The sequence below is a fragment of the Neomonachus schauinslandi genome, chromosome 12 (genome assembly GCF_002201575.2).
Source record: "Neomonachus schauinslandi chromosome 12, ASM220157v2, whole genome shotgun sequence".
Lineage (NCBI taxonomy): Eukaryota > Metazoa > Chordata > Mammalia > Carnivora > Phocidae > Neomonachus > Neomonachus schauinslandi.
Genome location: NC_058414.1, coordinates 94,238,866 through 94,263,046, shown reverse-complemented (window position 1 = coordinate 94,263,046; position 24,181 = coordinate 94,238,866). Strand labels below are relative to the sequence as shown.

General features: G+C 48.6%; 1 protein-coding gene across 1 annotated transcript in view; it reads right to left on the bottom strand.

Annotated features, from left to right (window-relative positions):
• Positions 1-576: 576 nt before the first annotated feature.
• CLCN1 (chloride voltage-gated channel 1) overlaps positions 577-24,181 on the bottom strand; it is a 28,791-nt gene continuing 5,186 nt past the window's right edge. Inside the window, exons 6-23 of the mRNA XM_021692871.1 lie at positions 23,664-23,741; positions 22,559-22,637; positions 18,542-18,667; positions 18,158-18,242; positions 17,858-17,959; positions 17,474-17,558; positions 17,078-17,227; positions 12,145-12,214; positions 11,852-11,962; positions 9,398-9,611; positions 9,021-9,154; positions 6,000-6,244; positions 5,587-5,698; positions 5,166-5,242; positions 4,877-4,915; positions 1,633-1,737; positions 1,456-1,542; positions 577-948 (exon numbers count right to left, since the gene is read on the bottom strand). Of these exons, the coding sequence (XP_021548546.1) occupies positions 577-948; positions 1,456-1,542; positions 1,633-1,737; positions 4,877-4,915; positions 5,166-5,242; positions 5,587-5,698; positions 6,000-6,244; positions 9,021-9,154; positions 9,398-9,611; positions 11,852-11,962; positions 12,145-12,214; positions 17,078-17,227; positions 17,474-17,558; positions 17,858-17,959; positions 18,158-18,242; positions 18,542-18,667; positions 22,559-22,637; positions 23,664-23,741 (2,271 nt within the window). The remainder of the gene's footprint in view (positions 949-1,455; positions 1,543-1,632; positions 1,738-4,876; positions 4,916-5,165; positions 5,243-5,586; positions 5,699-5,999; positions 6,245-9,020; positions 9,155-9,397; positions 9,612-11,851; positions 11,963-12,144; positions 12,215-17,077; positions 17,228-17,473; positions 17,559-17,857; positions 17,960-18,157; positions 18,243-18,541; positions 18,668-22,558; positions 22,638-23,663; positions 23,742-24,181) is intronic.

Sequence of the window (24,181 nt, the reverse complement as noted above, 5' to 3'; positions counted from 1 at the left end):
GCCAGGATGGAGTGGGGAGGCAAATTCCAGGGAGCGGATGTGAGCAAGCAGGGGAACGGGGTGGGGGGCTGTGAGAGAGGGGTATGAATGATGCGCCAGTGTATTCCGGCCGTCACTCTGTGAGGCCATGAGGTGCTCCCCTCTCCTCTGAAGGTCACAGTCATTGTGGGCCTCCCCCTGTGGAGCCTGGCAGACACAGGGGCAAAGCCGGGGAGGTGTTGGGACAAGACACCAGGGTACTGCAGGGGACTGAGGGGAGGCCGAGAGAGGCAGGGTATTTCCCACCCACGCACCAGGAAGGCTCGGGAAGCCCCATGGATTATCAGGTCCTTCACCAGGGTTAGAAGCCCCTGCCTGTCTGGACATAGCCTAAATAGCTGACCGAGGCTACTCTCTCTGCCCAAATTGCAACGCTCTTCTAAGACTATCACTATCCCATTTTAAAATTCCCAGGAGGGGCCAGGATGTTGGTGTGATCTCTCCAACTTCAGGACACGCCCCCCTCCCCCCACCCATACAAATCCAACCTCTGGCCTGGGCCTCTGGACAGTCTTTAAGAGGAGGTCCTGGAGGTGGTCAAAGGGTCAGCTCGTCCTCATCCTCCTCATCAGTGGATCGCAGGCTGGGGCCCTGCAGGATGTCAGCCAGCCCCTCCTCCAGTCCTGGACTCTCTATCAGCCCCAGCTCCTCCAGCTCGCCCTCCGTCTTGTCCAGGGCGGCCGAGAGACGGGGCTCTGCTGAGGCGGAGGGCACGGGGGTCTCTGGGGGGGCGGGAGCCCCGTCACCTGCCCCAGCAGCCCCAGCTCTCTCCTCAGGAAGGCTCCAGGCCTCTGTGGGAGGGGGCGGGCCCCCGGGATTCTTCTGGGTGGAAGTCGTGTTCCGGAAGCTGGCGAGGGGAGGGCGGAGCTGCACCCCAGACTTGGTGTGCCCCTCAATGGCCTTCTGCAGCTGGTGGGGAGAGGGAAAGGCGGTATACAATTGGGAAGAGACAGAGGAGGGGACAGGGTGAGACAAACAGGTGCGAGAGGACAGATTCCTACAAGGAGGAGGAGTGGAAAAGACATGGAACAGCACGAAAAGGGGCCTGGGGAGAGATGCATCTGCGGACCTACAGGTCTCGAGGTCCTCTGACAAGGCCCCTTCCCACTGACCCTCAGGCGTCCTTCGGCCGCATCCTATCTCTTCCCTCTTCCCACGGCCCTCTCCAGAGCACACACATGAAACTGCAACTCATGCCTGGAGTCCTCACCCCAAACCCTCGGCCCATGGAAGGTCCCGGGGACATTCCTCTCCACCAGCCACTTGATCCCCCCATGCCCTCCAATCTCCGCCTGAGAAATAGACCAGGAAATCTGGGGGACCTCCCAGATGTTAAACCATTCCCTCTGCACGCCCACACCCTTATCCTGTGCCCACTCTTCCTCCTGCTGCTCAAGTGGGACCTGTCACCTTTACCTCTTCCAATGCCAGCACGCCCCTGAGCTTCCCCATGCTGGTCACATAAGCAAGGTGGAGGCCAAGGAGCGAGAACAGCGTGTGGGTCTGTGGGGAAAGAGCAGTACATCAGCTCGTGTCCACCCCAGACCCGCCCTGCCCTCGGCAGCCCTGAGCAGTCAGGGGGCAAGGACTTGCCTTGTGCAGGGACGTCTGCTCCACCAGCTGGAAGGGAGATTGGTCAATGCAGCAGTAGTCAAAACAGACAGGCTGGCTCAGCTGTTCCCGCTCCCAGGCCTCAATCTGTCGGGCAGAGTAGGGCAGTCACTCAATATTGTGGAGCCCCCTTCAACCTCAGACCTGCAGCTTGACCCCAAACAGCCCTCTTAGCCCCAGCCCAGACCTTGAAATATGCAATGAACTGTCACAGATCCTCCAGATCACTAGACATCCTCCCTTCTTCCCAGGGCCTGGCACCCTCTCCTGCCTCACCAGGCCCCACATCACCTTCACCCTCAGGCACTTAGAGCACCGCTCTTGTCTTCCTGTCCTCCAACCCCAACACCCCCTGGGGCTCCGAACACTTGTCATTTCCAACCCATCTGCCCAGTCTTATTTTCCACCACTTCCTCAATACCCATTGCTCAGTGAAACCAGGCATGCTTCCCAAATCTGCATTTGCTCTTCTGGATTCCCTTTTTTCCCCTTATTGCCCCCACCCTGCCTGCACACTGTTCTCCTCATACTCCCAGGAGCACGATTTTTCTATCCCTATCGTACTTTGCTGGTCTCTCCTTTTCAGAAATGACATGGCTTGTGCTCAATCTCTTATTCGTGTTTGTCTTACCTCTGCCTACAGGACAGAGGTGAGGATGTAACCCCTTCAGAGTGTTATGTGGGGCTGCCCCCTGCATGTTGTGCAGAATCTAGCACATTTGCCTCTTACAGATCGTAGCAGTGATCTGTGGGGTTTGAAGAGCTGCATTGAGTCACGTGGCATTTAGCTGGCTTGAGCAAAACCATTTTTGTTTCGTCCATGACAGAAGCATGAAGGCATAAAGGCCTTAACCTCCTCTTGATTTTAGAGATCCATGCCGAAATGCCCAAGATTCCAAATAATCCAGGAGAGGCTTCACTTTCAAACTGAATTTAAAATTCCTTGAAATCTCTTTTCAGTCAGTGCCCTCTGAATGCTGTACTACTTTATTTTCCTAATGTCCAAATCCGCATGTCTCAAGCTTCAGAGACGTTCTCCAAAGGCCACCTCCTAGCTCTGGTACCCAGTGTGGAGTCCACAGAGGCGTGCTCTCCATCTGCCCCTTCCTGGTCCCACCTCGTCTAAACCTCACCCTCCCTGGCTGAAGGTTCACACCGGGTTTGGCTGGCCCTCACAGCACAGGATGGATGACCACTCAGCAGGTGTGCTGTAGACATGATTTATTTGTAGGACCCTTGCCAACCCCGGGGTGGTGGGTCCTGTCCTCCTGGACCTTTCTATGACCATTTCCTGCCTTCCCCAGTGCACATGCACCAAGCACTTCCTCTGGGTCAAGCATTATTCGAGCCGCTTTAAACGTCTTCACTCGAATCGTCTCCAACAGCTTATCGTCGTCTCCCTCTTACAGACGAGGAGACAGAGGTACAGAGTGCGTAAGTAGTCTGCCCAAGACGACACAGAGGTGGAGTCGGGCTTCCGACCTTGGCTGCCAAGATCCTGTTCCAGGAACCCCCAGCTTGTGTCCAAGGGGCGGAGCGCATCTGCTTCCGGGTCTGACCCGTCCCACTACTTGCAAAGGCTCAGCCCCAGTACCAAACCGGAGCCCTGACTGTGTGTGCTCCTAACAGAGGAGCAGAAGGAAACAAGACTTCTGGTGACGCGTAATTGAGCTCTTCCCGCGGGCGTCACTGGGATCTTGCCAAAGGTGCCTCCTCGATCTCGTCTGAAAACCACGTTCAAAATATCCTGAATTTTTACTCCTATGGGATCTTATCCCTCTAGAATGTCCCAGTGGGTGACATGGGAGCTTAGATACTCCAAATTTCCTTTTGGAAAGACATAAGCTAAAAGTGTATGCTCTGTTTTTACCCCTGGTTGCACTTTATTTCCAGTGGTCGTTAAATAGCCTCACTGGTCAACTAGCTGGCTCTCCCTCTGGTGCACTTTTTTAAAGAGTATGATTATTGGGTTAGTACTTGAGCAAGGCCCTCCTCAACCATAGTTATGACCCATCTGATTCCTGCTTGGGGGCAGAAACAAGAACTATTGTTTTTCCTCTGTGCTCATCGATCTTTCCATTAAGCATTGATCAGAAGGGAGTGTGTTTTGAGGGGTAACAAGGGGAGAAGGAGAAGACTTTCCTTCTCTCCTACGGCCCCCCTCTGGCTCCATTTAGACTGAACAACCAATGAGATGTTTATTTTAAAATAATATCCTCTAGGGCGCCTGGGTGGCTCAGTTGGTTAAGCAACTGCCTTCGGCTCAGGTCATGATCCTGGAGTCCTGGGATCGAGTCCCACATCAGGCTCCCAGCTCAGTGGGGAGCCTGCTTCTCCCTCTGACCCTCTCCCCTCTCATGCTGTTTCTCTCTCTCTCTCACTCTCTAATAAATAAATAAAATCTTAAAAAAATAAAATAAAATAAAATAAAATAATATCCTCTAGGGTTCTTTGTCATCTACATACTTTTAAATCTTTGCTTTTTCAGCCTCCACAGGGGGCCTGCATTCTTTTACCAAATGGAATGGATGCTAATGGACTCTTGTTTCTCTGGAACCCCGGGGTCTGTTCCCATCAGGACTGAGATCAGGATCAGGACCGCCCTGCGGTCTCCTCCAAATCACTGCTCCACGTCTGTCCACTCCTCATAACCAAGCCCATTCAGGGCTGGATTTTCTCTCTCACGGACTCAGTAACTACCTTTTTTAGGAAATAGGTGTTTGTCCCAATGAGACACCGCTGTCAATATTTGCCCTCTGCTTTCAGTTCTTTCCAGTCTTGCTTCCTGGCATTTCCTAGTTGTCCACGGTCTCAGGGCCCTGCCCAATCGGCTTCGTAACCTCCAGCAGGCACTGACCATCTTAGTTTCCATGCTACTCTTCCACATTGTTACGTGTAACCGCTGGCTGCCCAGTGCCATCTTACTTCAGGTGAAGCTCATCCTTCCTGCACAGCCTCTGCCTGGTCCAGGACATCCCTAATGTCTAAAAGAGCTAAGGCTCATCTTAGCACTTTGGTCCCACCTACGTGTGGAAGCTCACAACCTTTCTCTTCTGATCCCTCTGAGACCACCACCATGTTTCCCCCACCTCTGAGTGATGGGCCCGTCCCTCTCTCCATAATCATGTCTTATTCCCAACGTCTCAAAGTGCTTTCTGGCCTGCACGCAAATGAGCAATGTCTTCATCAGACAGAACAATCCACCCCGGATGGCTGTTTCTCTTACCTCTTCAGGTGGCATGTTGTCCACGAAATCCATTGGCTCCTAGAGAAGAAAGCCACAGGTCTGAGTTCTCTCCTTTTGTCCCCATGGCAGCTGTGGTCCCCCTGGCCGTTAGCAGACCTCACAGGCCAGGGCCACGGATGCCTGCTTTCTCCTGCTCATCATTCCCACCCTGTGAGGAAACTTCTCTGTGCTGGGACCTCCTCCCCTCTGACTTAAGAACCATGGGTTTCTCAGTCCTCAGATGCACGCCCCTTTCCCTGTTCACCCTCCACAGCACATCTGCTCTCACCTGGGTTGTTTTCTTTGTGGGGCGAGGTCTGCCCAGCAAGCAGCGCAGCAGGGACCAAAAGACAGAGGGTCTTTGACCTGAGAGGAGTGGCGAGTGGATGGAAATGGAAACAAAGTTGTATCTGTCCTGGGAGGAAATGGCGGGGGTGGGGGCAGGGGCTCTGGAGGGGCCCCTCACACTTTGCCACACACAGTGTGTTCTTCCCAGATGCCTCACCTCCACAGACACCTTCTGTCCTACCCCCCCCAAATCAGCCCTTGCCCCTACCCCTTGGGGCAATAATATGGAGACTCCATGATTAGGACTCCCTTCCCGCCCACCCCCGCTCTCATCCCTCCTTAGAGGAGCAGCCCTTGGGTGGAGGAGAGCCCAGAGGAACCCACGAGGCATGAGTGAGGGTGCATGCTGGGAGAATCGTCACCTGCAGGCTGCGGTGCTTCTAGCTGCTGTTTGTGGCTGTGCAGGGGCCCATTGGACTCTTCGGGGGAGAGTGGGGCAGTAGGAAAGGGGTGAGGAGGAGGGAGAGGGAGCAGCTGTAAGGAACAGTAAAAATTCTCAGTCCTGGGTAAGAGGCTGCCTAGCGCTTTCCTGCCTTTATCAGCTAGTGTCCCGGGAATTCTCTCTACATCCATTCGCCCCCACACCCGTTCAGATTTCCTATATCCCTTTGAGTTCTCATGGGTACCATCATCTGCAACCGGATCTCCTTCAGTCCCTGGCCCCCAGGGCACTGGGCTCTTGGACTTTCTCAGTGACCAGGATCCCGTCTCCCTCCTCCTACTTTCCCTTTGCCCCACTCTATCCTGCTCCCCCAGACCGTCCCTGCCTGGTCACCTCGGGCTTCCCAGAGAGGTCCTCGTCTTCATCCTCATCCACAAAGGCAAAGGACTCCCTCCGGCCCTCGGGTGAGATGCCTTGGTGTCCCTTGCCCGCTGGCCGAGGCTTTCCGTCGAAGGGCAGCTCAGACAGCTTCCTGGCCATGTCCTGGGCTGCCCGCAACCTCCGCTCAGGGCACAGGTGGCGCTGAAGGAGGGCCTGCAGCTCTGACCGCTCCACGGAGCCCAGCAGGATCATTGAATCTGGAGGAGGGCCCAGTTCATCCTTGGGGCCCGCTCGGATCCCCCCCCCCCCCCCTCCCCGCCACTCCGCAGGATTGAGCCGGGGACAGAAGCCCAGCACCCCTGCTTCTTTTTCCAGCTTTTACCATCTCTTCCTGAAAACTCATTTCAAACATCTTCCAGGATTGACCTCACTCAATCCCTTTTATTTCACTCATTTCGCACTTAGAGACCCAATTGATAGTATGCTAATTGGTGCTAATTTATACTTATTTTGATGCAGCCCTTCCTTATACAGGCTGTTGGTAAACAGGGGAACTTGGTATTAAGACAGCTAATCAACCCTGTCTCCAAAAAACTTCAAAAACCATTTATATAGACTGAGATGTGAATATACTTTGAAAGAAGTCTACAAGGATATCTGATGTTTAATCACTTAAAAGACTGGGTCCTTCTAGGATATAAACAGAATGCTTACTTTTCCTGGGGAGGTCTTTCATATATGGAAATTCTGCTACCATAACGAACATTTTTGTCGTTTTAAGCCCATAAAATTGGGGCAGTGTTATTTAGATAAATCTTACCATTAGGTCTTAGTCGTAATTATGATAACCCTGCACCTCATTGGCTGTACCCCTGCTCCAATGAAAAGCCACTGCTTTAGAGACCACTTACAAAGTATTTGGGATCTGGGGAAAATATTAAAATGAATCTAACTTGAACAACGTGGACTTTCTGATTATTGGAAATCAGGAACTAACAAACTTAATGGCTCCAAATGGCCCTACATGATTCTTCTTAATTACATGAATCCAAACATTGGGCAAGTATTTATTTAATATCTAGTAAATACCTAGGAGGCAGTCTGAAGGAGATAGAAGTTATAGTCTCTGCTCTCAAAGAATTCCCAACCTAGTGAGACATAGATATAAACTCCAATAAGAAATAATACAGGGACACCGGGGTGGCTCATTCGTTAAGCATCTGCCTTTGGCTCAGGTCATGATCCTGGGATCCTGGGACTGAGCCCGATGTCTGGCTTCCTGCTGGGGGATGGGTAGCTGCTCCTCCCTCTCCCTCTGCCTCCCTCTCCCTCTGCCTGCTGCTCCCCTTGCTTATGCTCTCTCTCTGTCAAATAAATGAGTAAAATCTTTAAAAAAAAAAAAAGATACAGAGCAGGACTAAGTGCTAAAGGTGGACGGAAAGGATGGTGAAGGAAGTGACATGAAAGCACTGCTTTAAGACCATTCATTCCATAAATAAATAAAAATAAATTTTAAAAAGGGGCGCCTGGGTGGTGCAGTTGGTTAAGTGTCTGACTCTTGGTTTCAGCCCGGGTTATGACCTCAGGGTCATGAGATCGAGATCCGGTCAGGCTCTGGGCTCAGTGTGGAGTCTGCTTGGATATCTCCCTCTCCCTCTCCCTCTGCCCCTCCCTCCTGCTCTTTCTCTGTTTCTCTAAGAATAATAAATACATCTTTTAAAAAATTAAAAATAATACCATTCACTCCTTCATACAGAACAGTTTCATCTGTCCCTCAATTTGGGCATTGAAGAACAGCTACCATTTAGCTAAGTAGCCAAGAGAACCACCTAAGGGGCTCCAGATTTACAGCTAAGCCTCACTATTCATGAATGCACCGTTTGCGAATTTGCCTTCTGGCTAAAGTACAGGTATTTGTAAACCCCAAATCAGTGCTCCAGATGCCTTCACTGTCATTCACAGACCTGCGCGAGCCACAAACCACTGGAGCCTCCCCCTGCACATCTTCCCAGCTGAGGTTAGAAAAGTGACATTCTCTTCTTGTCTCAGACCTCATATTATAAACAAGCATTTTTTTTCATAGTCCACTGTGATGTGCCTGATGGAGAAAATACGCCTGCTAGGTAAGCTTCGTTCAGGCATGAGTTGGAGCCCTGTTGGCCATGAATTCTAGTTAATGAATCAACAGTATATATTAAAGAAGGTGTCTTTAAAGAGAAACACACATAAAATAAGTTTATGCATTCATTGGTTGAAGAAAATGTGACCAGAGGAACATAACCCTGTATTTTCTCCAGGGCAATGTGTCAGTATAGTCTCTCTAATTCATTGTTAATTGTGACTTTAGAGAACATAGCTACAATGACTAATGAGCATCGGCTGTAGTTCTCTAATTGGATTTTTGTTTCAAGATTCATTTATTTTATTTTTTATTTTTTTAAAGATTTTTATTTATTTGACAGAGAGAGACATAGCAAGAGAGGGAACACAAACAGGGAGCGGGAGAGGGAGAAGCAGGCTTCCTGCTGAGCGGGGAGCTCGATGTGGGGCTTGATCCCAGGACCCTGGGACCATGACCTGAGCTGAAGGCAGATGCTTAATGACTGAGCCACCCAGGCATCCCAAAGATTCATTTATTTTAGAGAGAAAGAGAGAGCAGGGGGAGTGGCAGAGGGAGAGAAAGAATCCCAAGCAGATGCCCTGCTGAGCATGGAGCCCAATTCGGGCCTGATTTCACCATCCAGAGATTACAATCCAGAAAGTGCCACCCCAGCCGAAATCGAGTCAGACGCTCAACTGACTGAGCCACCCAGGTGCCCCTCTCTAATTGGATTTTTAACTATCTTCTTTTGCTTGTGTTCTGGCTGTATTGTTCCTTCTTGAAGATGATTGTGTTCCCTAAGGAACACAGGCTGGGTATCCTGTGGCAGACTGGGTGGTCCCTAAAGATAAGCCCATACTTCAGTGCCTCCTCCACCTCTGTGGAGCCCTTGTTCAGGAGCTCAGGAGTCTGCTTCCTTTCTTCCCACTGACCTTTTGAATCAACCAGTGGTAAAGTCTTGACCGTGGTGGTCTGGAGCAGGGTTCGCAATTCCCCGTATGTGCAAGTGGCTGAAACAAACTTCACATCACGTACCATGATGTCCTCAACAAAGATGGTAAATTTGCTATGGGGGGAGAAGGCATGGGGGGTTAGCCCCACCATATGCTTGTTCCTTTGCTGTTCCTTCCATTCCTCCCGTGAGGTTTGCCATGCATTCCATCACTCGTAATATTCATTAAGTCCATGGGAACATCAAAATAAGTAAAAGGCAGTGTTTCCAAATGTTGATCCTAACCTCAGTCTCAACCTCAGAAGCTCCCGCCCCTCACCCCATCCACTCTGAACTAATTCCAGCTGGTGCCCTGACCTGAGCTGGTTCCAACCAAGGTCAGGCAAGTAGGGTAGCTTCTTGACCTGGATGATGCTGTCATAGAGAGAGGGCTGCAGGCTCTGAGCCACCATGTTGGCCAAGATGACAGCCACCATCATGGGTAAGATGTGGGCAATCTGACCCGTTAATTCGAAGCAGATCACAGCTGTGGAGACTGTGTGGGATACTGCACCAGTCAGCGCCGCTGCCCCTAGAATGACACAGGAATGTACCGGTGGGTTAGGGCTGCCATTCTTGGCATGGAGGGCAAGTGGGGATGTGATGGCAGACAGGATCCTGGTCAATGCCAACACTCCTGACATAACCATCTGTCAAGAGTGGGGGCTGGAAAACTGTTAGCAAATCATTTTGATCTCATTCTATGTCCTTTGGCAATTTACAAGATCATTGCGTGTGCCCAAGTTTTCATTTGTAAAATGAAGATAGTGATGTCCTATCTATTCCTTGCTTTTGAAAGTTTGGATCATTCTTCTTTTTTTTTTTTTTGAAGTGATCTCTACATCCGACATGGAGCTCAAACTCACAACCCTGAGATCAGGAATCACATGTTCTATTGACTGAGCCATCCAGGCACCCCAAAAGTTTGGATCATTCTTAACTGAGCATTCTAAAACCCAGTGATGGCATTTTCCATTGGACCTCAGGTTTTGATGCCAACAATTTATGAGTGAAGAGAGTCAAAACCCAGGACTCATGCTGTGAACTTGGGGTAATGACAGCTGCATCAGATCCTGATTCTACAATTTCTCAACTGTATGTGTAGAACTTGATCCTTCTGGAATCCCATACTTGCATCTCTAAGGTAAAAAAGGTCATTAAATAAGTTGTAAGACACTTGCAGATCTAAAATGTTATGATTCTATGAACTCTTTGAAAACAGAATCTTATTTGTTTTTAGTTATGCTCTCCCATCAACAAAAATAGTCACTAGAAGGTATACATGAAAAGAGAACAAGAAAAAGACACAAAAGGGCGCCTGGGTGGCTCAGTCGTTAAGCGTCTGCCTTTGACTCAGGTCATGATCCCAGGGTCCTGGGATCGAGCCCCGCGTCGGGCTCCCTGCTCTGTGGGAAGCCTGCTTCTCCCTCTCCCACTCCCCCTGCTTGTGTTCCTGCTCTCGCTATCTCTCTCTCTGTCAAATAAATAAATAAAATCTCTAAAAAAAAAAAAAAAGAAAAAGACACAAAAGAGAGGGGCACAATTGATAGAGCATGTGACTCTTGATCTCAGGGTCGTGAGTTCAGGCCCCACGTTGGGTGTAGAGCTTACTTAAAAAAAGAAAAGTCACAAAAGGGAAATACTGGCAGGAATAATTCTACAAGATGGTACACATGATATACTTCAGAATATAAACTGTCACAGGAGATATGTATCCTGGGAAATGTCCACCAGGGAGGATGGGGTGATACCTGAGAGTCATGAAGATGGGGAATAAGAGCAAGCGACTCTTACTGATGAAAGAGGCTTTCTTAAAGGTCTGTGATGGGGGAGTAAGGACAGCATATGCACTGGAAAGCTGCCTAATTCTTCTATATTTAAGGGAGGCATGGTCTTAGATGTTACGGGGTTTTCGTGAAGAAGAAAAGGAGGGCAGAGGCATAATAATTTTGAGGATTATACTGGCCACTGTATTTGTTAGACAGGGTTTTGGTTGGATGGGATTGTGGATTTAATGAGAAAAAGATTATCACAGATTCTCAGAATGTTAGGGCTGTAAGATATCTCAGAAGTCATTTTACAATAAAGAAACTCAGGTACAGAAAGGTAGCTAACTTGCTCCACAGTCATCCAGGTGACAAGTGGCAAGGATGAGTACAGAGCCCGTGTTTCTTAGCTCTTAGTCATGTACTCTTTTTTTTTTTTTATAAAGATTTTATTTATTTATTTGAGACAGAGAGAATGAGATACAGAGAGCATGAGAGGGAGGAGGGTCAGAGGGAGAAGCAGACTCCCTGCTGAGCAGGGAGCCGGATGCGGGACTCGATCCCGGGACTCCAGGATCATGACCTGAGCCGAAGGCAGTCGCTTAACCAACTGAGCCATCCAGGCGCCCAGTCATGTACTCTTAAGTCCTGTCAGCATTAGCACACCTGCATTTTGAGAGTATCCAAGCCAGTCACCTGCACTGTTGATTCTATGATTCTTTGGAAGGAAAGGAGAAACCCTTACCAAACATTCAGACACAATCTTAGGTGCTTTCGTTCTTATTATCTCATTTAATCCCCATAATCCCTTTTCTACATAAAGAAACTAAGGCTCAAAGACGTTCAATGAGAGCTAATGAGAATCAGAGCCAAGGGTTGATTATTTGAATAAAAGTTGAATCAATAGCATAAAATTAAGCATTGTGTAGTTTGTCTGGAATAAAGATGTCATGGGAGAGTTTGAGTGCGTCTGGTAGGGGTTACCCGAGGGTGGAATGTGTCTCACCAATTACTGCATAGCCCCCGGGTAGGATCTTGTAGATGATGTCATCAAATAGGATACCATCAGGGAATAGCATGGCCATGATCTCTCCTACCAGCCTTCCAAATGCAGCTCCTGGAGGAAAGACAAAAGAAAGGAAGGTGTTGAAAGATCTGAGTTCCTTATCCTCTATATTTCAGAGCCTCCTTGGCATTAAGACCAAATACAAGCCCCCGGCATTCCAGGCCTTTCCTTAATTTCCCAGTACCCTAGATTGCGACTATCAGCAAGATTCCAGGCTTCCCATCAGAACTTACCAAGCACAAACACAGGCATGAAGCCTCCGCAGGGTATAGGCATAGTGGTGGCCACGATGGACATCCAGAACTGGAGTAAAAAGAGGCATCAGGACACCCTCTCAACTCTGCCCAATATACTCCACTCCCTCCTCACTTCCAACCCTCCCTCTTGCCTCAAGAGTCACAGAAACCCTGGGATAGCTAATCCTTCCGGAAGCCATCTTGTCTGCACCCCTCCTCCAGAACCAAAAACGTGGAGTACTCGCTCAGGCTAAAGACCACCAAAAACAATACTATAAGAAAGTTCCTCCTGATGATAGTTTCTACTTGGAATGACTATATTTGCCTTCAGGCAATCTAGAACAAGGAGTGGAGCCCCTGACAACACCTGTCACTGCTCCAGAAGGGTTCTAGCCTATATTATACCCTCTTAGCCCAAAAAGGTCACCTCAGCAGAACAGCCTGAAACTTTTGAAGCTGGAGGATATCTTTTCCTGGTCAGATTGTGTTTCTGAGAAAGAGCCCAGCTCCAAGTGGCAGACATCTTAGAGTTTTAGTGACTTCCTATGTGAGTAATTTAATGATATGGTCATCTAGAAACCCACTTATATGGAAACCTCACAAGGGAACCTGGAGTGAAGACTGTCCTGCCTGAGTCATTTCCTTTAGCATCATATCACATTAAACAGAGGTTCAAAAGATCAGATCTATCCTAGCCATACTGGAAGGGCACACTGAGAAAGCTAGCCAGTGTAACAGAAAAGATCTTAAAGGCCAACTCTGTCAGGTAGTATTCCAACAGAAACCAGGACAATTTTACCAAAAGCAACATGTACATTCTGTGGCAAAGAATGTGGAAGAACTGAGAAATAGAGTGGAAAAGGAGTATTGGTTGAACTTTTGAAATATCTGTAAAAGAAATAAAAATATGAGACACAACATGTAAATTTAGAAACAGGTTTATATGTCACTTCCAAAATAAGTAAGCCAATCTTACAAAAGGATCTCAAACTCATGTGGTGAAAGATGGTAGCAGCTAAATCAGAACAAATCGAAATATTTGTAATTGAAAATCTGTACCAAGTGCATTGTAAGCAAATGAGAAATACATTTTTTACTTTTCTGAACCTTAGAAAGATTCCCTTGAGCCAGGGCTGATGTCAAGAGGCCATGACAAAGTCTTCATCCCAAAAGCTCTGAGATGAGACAAAATGTATACTTCTTCATGTCAGAATATGACCATGTAGAACAGCTAAGAACTGCAAAGTCAAATGTACATATGAAGAGAATATAGACGAGAAAGCCTGGAGTATAGGGCAACTGTGTGTCTTGTTTTCTCTGCCTGCTCTCAGCCCTGGAGTGGTGCTCATCAACGCAGGTAGGATGTAGGTAGGTCACGGGGGAGGGAAGGAGGGAGGAAGGAAAGAAAGAAGAGAGCCTGGTCAAATGGTGTCCATACAACACAGAAAAGGCTTCTCAGAGCTACTATTTGCTGAAACACCCAACAGAAATGCTTGTTGGGTAATTTGTTGAAACTGCAGATAACTAGACACCACCTCAGTCTACGTGGACACGGAGTTCTGGGCACTTGTAACTTACTTAACTTTTGCAAATGATTGTGACATAACAATTGGAGACCCTTTGAACTATTCTGTACCATCTCTTTGGAATAAGCACATGAAAGCCGTAATGGATTTTGTAGGCTTGGGTTAATCTGAAAGCTCCAGTAATACAGATTATAGGTGGCTGATAGGTCTGATTTCAGAGGATGAATTTTGGATTATCCCCCAAGATATGTGGAAGAACAGATGAGGATCAGAGGGCACTGAAGTGATCAACTCCTAAGGACAAAGAATGATATGAGGCTAGAAAACTTTTTGAGCTATTAGCACACGAAAGGAAAGATCCAGAAGCAATGTAAATAATGTAGAACACAAATAACTCCCAAGAATTTCAACACCCAATTCTAGAGAACTGGGAAACTAGAGACCATCATGACAGATTCCACTTCATTTAGACCCTTGACAAGAAGGAGTGTTATGGAGAGTTCTACAGAGCCTTCAGGCTATGCTGATCAGTGATACTAGATAATAACATTAGGCTTATTAAAAAGCAAAACTGAGAAGTTATAATTTTATTCATACCCATTGAGCAGCTGCTGACTTACAACATGATGATGCTTCCCATGTCTTAAGATTGAGGAAGATGGAAGTTCCCTTCATCAATAGCTGAGAACCTTATCTGCCTGTCCGGACACCACCAGAAGCCCACACAGGCTAAATTTCAAACCAGACTGTGGAAAAATAGTTCTAGTCACTTTCATATTCTAATTTGGCTATGTAGCCTATTACCTACACTTAGGAATAAATAAAGGGATGGATGCATATGTGCCCAGTAACAGAAAAGTGATAATGCTGGAGGCAGTGATAATCAGACAATATCACGGATTTATAGCAACGAGTGGTGTTACATTTATAAATATTATGGAATGGCTAGGCCTGATGCAAACTGTGGGGCTTGAAATACAGCCCAGGAAATATGTGAGTTTCTTCCCCTGTTATGCTTATGATGTAAACATTATCAAGGATGTGACTCAGTGAGAAATTAATAATAGCAACATACAGTTGAGTCCTGCTATATAATCCAAGTAGGCTTCTCAGGATAAACTTTAATCTGTGAAGTCAAATCCAGCTATATACTTGGGAATCTGGGGAGGTGAGGTGAGGTGTAGGGGAAGTGTTGAAAAATACACGGTATTTTGTTTCTATAAAACTTTGCAAGAGCTTGACATTTTAAAAGTATGTATGATCCCAGAGTTACCATATAGTTCAGTCTAGAGGAACATCAGGAAAACACAATCATTATCCTTGAACAATAAATTCTGAGATACTATCAAAGCTTGGACTTGGTTACTTACAGGAAGCTGGGATTTATAAGTTAGAGAAGAGGAACTCTGTATTGAAAGTCCAAAAGTCAATTCCCTAACAAGGCACTGAGAACTTATTTACAATGAAAATATCAAATCTTTTGAAGAAGACATAAAAAAGACCTAATTAATAAAGTAGGCGTACAAAATATGGAAGCTGCCGACCCACTGAATGCACACGGAGTGGAATGGGAAAGAACATGCAGAGATCCAGCTTTTAGAAACCCAGAGCAAATCCTGAGAAGGTAAGTCACAGAGTTGGAACCCAATGTGTCAAGCACCTGGTGTTTTTAATCACAGGATCCTTGACAAGTACATTAAAGGAACAGCCAAAAACAGAGACATTTTTTTCGGGGCACCTGGGTGGCTCAGTCATTAAGCGTCTGCCTTCGGCTCAGGTCATGATCCCAGGGTTCTGGGATCAAGCCCCGCATCGGGCTCCCTGCTCAGCAGGAAGCCTGCTTCTCCCTCTCCCACTCCCCCTGCTTGTGTTCCCTCTCGCTATGTCTCTGTCAAATAAATAAAATCTTAAAAAAAAAAAGACAACTTTTCAACCATAAGCATGAGATTTGCCAAATTCAACAATCAAATATTATCTATTTGGCACACGGTAGGTGTGTAATAACATTTATGGAATAAATGAACCCATAACAGCTATCATATTGTAAATATAACTTAGTGACTCATATCCTGGGAAAATATAGATTCACAAAATGTATCATGAATAAGTGAATAGCAAGGTATTCAAAAGCATGAAAGTTCAGTGTGGACAGACTTTTGAATGAGAACCCTAATATACAGAGGAAAATGTTGGATCATTCAGGCAAGACATACCATTCGTAATAACGCAGTCACTGAAAAAGAAAAAAAAAGGAGAGGGGAAGCAGCAATTGTAATAGATGTCACAACCGGGGGTGGTAGAAAAAAAAAGTCTTTGTATAAAGCAGTGACTGAGAAGCCAATGAAGACGTGGTCCTTGATGGACAGACATGGAAGAGGCCAGCTTTGGCCTCCTAATTGAAATGAGGAGAAAATGACTTGAGAGTGGCAAAATCCTCATGGCCTCACCACCAAAAGAGGGAATAATAACATGTACAAAAATTACTTATAGGGTGGCTCAGTCGTTAGGCGTCTGCCTTCGGCTCAGGTCATGATCCTAGGGTCCTGGGATGGAGCCCCACATCGGGCTCCTTGCTCAGCGGGAGGCCTGCTTCTCCCTCTCCCACTCCCCCTGCTTGTGTTCCCTCTCTCGCTGTATCTCTCTCTGTCAAATAAATAAGTAAAATCATTAAAAAAAAAAATTACTTATAGGGGCGCCTGGGTGGCCCAGTCGGTTAAACGTCTGATTCTTGATTTTGCCTCAGGTCATGATCTCAGGGTCGTGGGATCAAGCCCCATGTCAGCCTCCATGCTCAGCAGGGAGTCTGCTTAAGACTCTCTCTCTCCTTCTCCCTCTCCATCCCTGAGCTCATGCACACGTGCTTTCTCTCTCTAAATAAATAAAGACTTAAACAATTATAGTCACTAATAAAATTGAGTTAAATATTTAATCTCTTTGGCAGTTCTAGAAAAGAGATTACCCACTAGGTGGGGAAAAATGGATATGCAAATCATCTAAAGATGGATAATTGAATACAGGAGAATGAAGTACCTAATTATCTAATATGTGAGGGGGATTTGGTTAATTTAAGTCAGATGTTTACACAGTTATCTGTATTGCTCAACCCTGTCTCATCCTCATTTACTAGGCTGCTGTGATGTCTTAATCATTTAGCAAGTGGAACCTTTATCAGGCTTATGGTAATTATGGCAACATTGCTAAGTTGACATGAAGGGAGCAATTAACCCAGATATTGGCTCACTTCTATAGGTGAGCAACTTACCTAGGCTGTGGTTTCACAGCTATTTCTCTTTAGGTTGGACAAAGCCCCGATGAAGTTGTACCCTCTCCTACCCTATGCAAACTGTGTGTTCCAGGTTGAAAACAGACAGAAGCTTAAGGGGTCGGGAGTGCAGGAGGAGTACCTTCATGATAAAGAAGAGGAAGATGATGATGACCACGTTGACCTGTGGGTGGATCCACACGGCCGACCGGCCCAGGCTTTCAGGGTCACCCACATGCTTTACCCACGTGTTGTTGTCAAACAGGGTACTGATGGCTTCACGAGGCATCAACTGTGAGGGGAGGAAGCAGAAGGCGGCAGGTCTCCAAGGAGGTCGGGTACTAGGGCTTTGTACAGAACTGCTCTACCAGTCTCATTGTTCAAGGGGCTCTCTTGCTCTTCTCTCGGGGAGAGGTTCTACCCTCCGGCTTAAAAGCACTCAGAAGCCTGAGGGATGTCTGCGCTGTGGCCCGGCCCTGGCTGAGTCCCTGTCATGTGCTCAGTGACCCGACCTCCCCCCAGACTCCTTGGAGCTGACCTCTCCAGCCATGAATTGACCCATTCCTGGCGGAAAGGTGAATGAGGCGATGACAAAGGTGACTATTCCAGGATACAGCAGGCGGCTGAGAAAGAAACAGATCGGAACCCCGCAAGTTAGCCCCCTGGACGCCACACTGAGCTGGGAGCTGGGCCCCGGTAGCCCGCTGCAGCCTCAGCTCTTTAAACACAGAACGTTCTTGCCACCAACGCGCAACCTTTGAGGGGCAGACCACGCCGCTCGCTCCCTACGGAGTATCCGGGCTTCTGTATTTCACCGCAAGCCACCTAAAGGCAAGGACGGCCTTTGACAAAGATTAAAAGGGAGGGGCTCGTGGAGAGAAAAGAAAGGACCCGGGTGGGACACAGAAGGGCAGTGACTCACTGCTTCGCCAGAAACCGGCTGAGGGCCTTGTTCTTTCGGACACCGAGCATGACTTGGCGATGCAGGTACACAAATACCGCTCCCAGGAAGCCACAGCAAATCCTGAGGGCGGGAGTTGTACAGCCATGGACCCCTCCTCCCGGCCCTGCCCGCGGCGGGACCAACAGCAGGCGGCCGCCCTCCCTTTCCGCCCTCCTGCCCGCAGCGATTCACACTTATCCACTTTGGCCCCACCTTCTTGCAGCTGGGGCCCCTTCCGCCGAAGCCGCACCCCGCCCCCGAGCAGCCGACCCCACTGACCCGATGATGGCGAAGGCTGGGAGCTCCTGCAGGTCAAAGGGGAAATCCATTCGGAAATTGGTTCTGAACAGAGCAGTGATGGTGACTGTGGGGTGGGAGGGCCAGGCATCACGGTGGGAGCGCCACAGAAACCCGGGGGGAAGCGGAAGCCATCAGCCGCGGGTCAGCTCCTTCCTCCCTCCCGGGCCGCCGGCTCTTCTTCCACTGAGTTCCCAGGGTTTATGCTTGAACACTGCCCTCCTACACCATGACCTAGATCTTTGCCCTATATCCTTGGGCCTTGGGCCCTCTTCCCAAATAACGCCATCCATTCCTTTTCTAAACTGCCCCAAGGAGCTTCCCTGCACGCCCGGGTTCCAGCCTCCACCCCCGGCCGCCCGTTACCCGCATCCTTGTTCCACACAGCCAGCACGCGGAAAACGAAGGCGCTGAACGTGGCCGCAAAGAAACCTCGCCAGTAGTTCCGCACAGCAAAGTAGGTAGAGGTGACCTCGATGCTGAACAGCACTCCTGCGGGGGCGCGGAGGTGGTCAGGTGCAGACAAAAGCCAGAGGCTCCCCTCCACATTCCCCGCTGCGGGCCTGAGGTGCTTTTGCTGAGACCGGGATCACGAGGGACGCAGTAGCGGGAAGTAGCGGTCTCCTGGAACCTCAGGCTCTAACCCACACAGTTGCTCATGCTGGCAACTGTTCGCAGGCTAGGGATGTGGTCCAACAAGATGCAGAGAGGAGCGGCGGGGATGGGGGTGTGGGGTGGTCCTCAACCCACCACCTAATACCATGCCTGGTACGTCATCAGGGCTTAGTGTCTGTTCTGTGAATGAACAGGAGAGGAGAGGACGAGAAGGAAAGAGAACACAAGAGAACAGAACGGGTGAAATTTCAGAAAACGGACCAAGGGTCGGGGGAATTGGGGGCAGGGAGAGCTACCAGCCACCCCTTCTTCCCCTGCTCCTCAAATCACAACAGGTGAGGCAGCTGCGTCCTTGGGCTAAAAGGACGATTTGACACAGTGGGGAAGCAGGTGGAGCAAGTCTCTCTCCTTTTCCTGACTAGTAATAAAACCAAAGTCAGCTTTGATTTGTTGGGGTGTAAGCTATCCAACTTATGAATATTTTACAACCATTTTTGAAACCCTAGGCTAGATTTTCTTTCCTACGAGGTGGTTCTGGGATGCTTTCCCTAGCAGTCTGTCACTGTATCCTCAGGAATGAGAACTGATTTTAATATTAGTCTGAGCCAAACAGAAAATGTGCTGCTAAAAGCAAACAAAGCCTTACAAACACAGCTTTTGGAAACTCTCTGGTCTCCGAGGTTCTGCAGTATGGCTCTTTCCTGCCACCCTGAATATTCTCTGTTCCCCCACTCGGGCTCCTTTGCCTCTGCCTAGGCCAGGGCCTTGTCCTTGAACCTGATCTTGCTACCCAGACACACTTTCTCAATTCCATTTATGCCCATGGCTTCAACTGCCACCTCCATGCTACTGGGTGGCAAAGAGATCTTTTCGGCTCGGTTCCTGAACTTCAGACTCACCGATCCAGTGGCCTATTTGGTATCACTTGGACATGCCACAGGAACTTCAAACTCAACATATCCAAAGTAAAACTGGGGGTGCCTGGGTGGCTCAGTCGGTTAAGCGTCTGACTCTTGACTCTTGGTTTCAGCTCAGGTCATGATCTCATGGGTGGAGGGCTGGAGCTCAGCACTCAGCAGCGAGTTCTGCTTGAAGATTCTCTCTCTCTGCCCCTTCACCCCCCCCCCCACTCTCCCACTCTCTCTTTCTCCAAAATAAATAAATCTTTTTTTAAAAAAATAAAGTAAAATTGATCAACTCCTCCAGACCTCTTTCACTTCCTATATTCCTTGTCTTGCTTACTAGCACTGCTGTCCATCCAGTTTTCTTTGAAATAAACTTTGGGAGCTGGCCCCAATTCCTCTTCCTCTCTCATCCTCTATAACCTCGCATAAAATCAACCTCCAGGTCCTGTCAATTTGACTTCCTATTGCCTTTATATAGCATCCTCTTCTCTCTCTCTCCTCTGCCTCCATCCAGTTCCATCTCTCATCATCTAGCATCAGGGCTATGACAATAGTCTTGTTGTTAATCTTGGATGAATCCTGTTAATCCACAGGCCAGTTTTATTCCGCACACATTTGCCAAAGGGATTGGACAAATGTGCACAGCTTGTCATGCCACTTTCTCGGTCAGAATTCTTCTGTGGCTCCCCTTCACCCATGATAGCATTTCCCAAAGTCCACCTATGATACACTATAAGTCTCATGAGAAGTTCCTTGCAAAAGGGATTCTGTGGGAAATGCTGTATTTGAGCCACAGTTTGCATATTCACGATGCCTGCCAGGATATCCAACATTCTGATAACTTTTCCAGTTTAAAAAAACTATCTGTTTAACATAGTATTTTCTGACTTTTTGACCTTGGGACCCTTTCATATGTTACATCTATTAACACCATGGAGAACTGTGCTCTGCAAAACACATTTGGACAAAGTCTAGCCTGGAGAACAGAATCTACATTCTTGTGCGTGGCCGCTGAGGACCTTCATGATGCAGCCCCGTTTCCCTGTGCAGACTCATTCCAGTTCCCCTGCATCCTCTAGCAATTCTCTCATCTACTGTGATTACAGCCCCCAGTCCTCACAGTCTTCCTTGCACTTTGCTCAAGATGCCCTGGAGACACTTTGAGCAGGCTGTGAGGATCGGTTTGTCTGCCTGGCCACCCTTTCAGCTGCGAGTGCCTGGGAACACAGGATCCAGCACAGCATCCAGAGGGCAGATGATGGAAGCAAAAGGATGTTTGTCATTTTAGCAGAATGTTGAAGCAGATTTCTTTCATCAGTGTAAGGAATTAAGAGTTGGCTATATAGCAAATAAATTGCCTTACTAATTTTTTTCTTTCAGGATTATTCTATGATCATTAAAAAAAAAAGAAAGAAAGAAAGAAAAACAATCACATAAAGCTACCTGCCAGGACATTTATTACTTGTACTCAATATAAACATCCTGAAAATAATATCTCAATTTTTCAGTCCTGAATCTTTTCTCGCATCAAGAGGCATGTTTTATCTATAACTCTCTTATCTTTCCTATGTTCTACACTGGACCAAGAGAAACCTTCCTTGTTCATCCTAGAAATTCCAGTTTTATACAGAAAAAAAAAAATACAGATTCTCTTCATTTTAAAAGAATCTGGCTGATTAAAAACAAAAATTTAAAAAGTCTACCTGTCTAAAAATGTTTTTTCGATCTTCTGGATTTGTAAGGTGAAAAGAGTAAGTAAAGGTGAAAGTGGGTATAAACGTAAGCATGTAACATCTAACGTGTACAGAAACTCAAACACACACCTCACTGTGGGGACCAGTGACTTCAACGACAAGAGCTGAGGCCAGAAGTGCAGATGGGATGCTAGCTGATATGATCTCCTTGAGCTGTGTGTGCTGACGCTGCATCAGGACAAGTGAGCGGGACGCACTTCCATTCACTCTGAATGCTTATCCCTACGTCATTCCTGAGCCAAGTCATGTTAGCTACCTGAACACTCCTCTATGAAGGCACTGATGACATTCTCATAATTGAAAAGACACCTCTCACAGCAGGTGTGTTCAGGAAGCATGGGCTTTACCTGCAATTTCGTTTCCCCAGCTGTCAACTTGATGTCCTTTTTATCACCAATGAATGATCCATGTTATCCCCCCGTGTTAATCCCGTTACAGCTCACACTGAGTTGTAAATAAACAGGTACAACTGCTTTCTCTGCCCCGACCCATTTGTTAGTGTTCCAGGACAAAGGTAACAGTCTGACAATCCACCCTTTGCCTTCCACGTGCAGAAAGAGCTAACCTCAGGTTTGAGTTACTGTCAGGGAGCTATGGGGCTCTAAGTCCCATCTGCAGCCCTCGTGAAAGCTGACCATGAGTCCAAGTAAGGCCCACCTACACCCCCGTGTCCTGGTAACATGCACAAATGGAAGTCTTCCCTTGGAGAACAAACTACGGAGAGTCTCCTGGTAGAAGATGTAGTAGTAAGTGGAGGGCAAACATGTCCAACAATATTGACAGGCTTTATTTATGACAAGGAGGGGAACAGGGAGGCTGCCTGGGTTTTCATTCCTGTCTCTTCCACTCGCTCAAGTCCCTTGCCCTCTCTGTAATCAGTCCTCTCCTCCCTCTCCTCCGCACCATGGGTCTCATACGGCTTTTAGCAGGAATGAATGTAGAGAGATGCTTAGAACATCACTTGCACATAGTAAATGCTCAGTAAAAGTTTGCTATTCTTGTCATACTTTCGTTTTAACAGGTAATATCGCACTTGGGGATGCTGACAAAACCTGGCCGGGGAGCCAGCCCGGGCAGTGGACTGATGTAGGAGGGGGTCAATCACTTGCCTCCAAGTGGCGTCCCAAAGCAGCAGCCGACTCCTACGGCGCAGCCCACCGTCAGCATGTCAGTGTAATAGTATGGCTGCTACTAGGGGACAGACAGACAGACAGACAGACGGCAGGGGCAGGGAAGGGGGGCAGAGAGGAACGGAGAACAAGCAAGGGTGGGGAATAAGGCGGAAGGAGAGGCTTAAGTCACAGGGAATCAGAGTGGCCCCCTCTGCCCCAGTGATTCCCAGGCCAAGAGACACTCGGTTAGTTTGCAAACAGGAAGTGACCTCATAGCGCAAGGCCAAACATAGAAAATGAAATAAAGATAAATATGTGGAAGGTATGTCAGCCACTAAGTGATCATCAGAGAGGGGCTGGAGATGGGGACGCCCCAGGCACGAAGTGTTAGTGGCAAGAGAAACAGAAAGGACTTCAGACCAACGGTACCAATAAAGCCTGCATAAAACAGCCACCAGCCGCCAAGGAACACATAGCCCTCTGGTAGAAAAGTACGTGCACCTGCAGACCAGGGGCTGGGATCCGGGTCGCTTCTTGAATGCCCGCCCACTAGTCCCTTTGGCGAGCATCCGAGCATCCTGTCCACCGCAAAGCCTAGGCAGCCACTCCAACCCCCTTCCAAGTCGTGCTCGGGGAACCGGGGTAGGGAGGAGGTGGGACTTGCCTCCGATAGGGGCTGCAAAGCAGCATCCCACGCCCACCGCGCAGGCCGACACCAGGAGATCAAGCTGCCCAGACACGGTCTGCAACAGAGAAGCACGCAGGACGAGGAGGGTAGAGGGCTGGGGCAGGCAGCAGTGCTCATGAGGGGTGGGGTCTGGGCTAGGAAGACAAGGGGACAGGGGTAGGCAGGCGGGCAGCAGAGGAACTGGCCAGGGTGCAGGCCCGGAGCAGGGGCGCAGGTCAAGAAGGGAGGGGCATCCTGGACGGCGGCTGCAATGTGTGGCTGGGGTAGGTGGGTCGGGGATGTGTGTGGAGGATAAGGGAGCATGGGTTAGCGCAGTGCCCCACGTCAGCATCACGGCCAGCCCAGCGCCAAGGCAGCCCTCCCGACACCCTGAACACACACAGCCCCTCCCTCATCTTACTTCCTCAACCTTACCTCATAGACCCCACAGAACATCGACATAAACCTGCTGAGGACAGCGGCACAGATGCTGGCGATGTGGACAAAGGGGCCCTGGGAGAGAGAAGGAGGGGATGGGTCAGGGGCTGGGGCCCAGATGGGAGGCTGTGTGGCATTCCACGGACAAGCCTGATGGCTCCGGGCACTGAGCTAGGGCCCGAAATACAGCCATGAGCAGCACAGAGGGTGTGCCCTCAGGAACTGCAGCCCGAGAGGAAGGGAGGGGGCGGACCAGCCTTTCAGCGACGCTCAGGGAGGAGAAGATGGGGGAGGGGGAGGGGAGGAGGAGGCAGGACAGACGAGGGTGCGATGGGGGGCTAGAGAAGGCGCGCCGGCGTCACAATTGACTAGTGTCTCCACTGAAATGAGGTTGTGAGCCGCGTGCATGTCAGAAGGAAGAATGTTCTGGGCTGAGGGAACAGCAAGTGTGGGAGCCCTGGGACAGGAACCGCTTGTGTGGTTGAGGGGTGGGAAGAGCTTGTCACCCAAACACA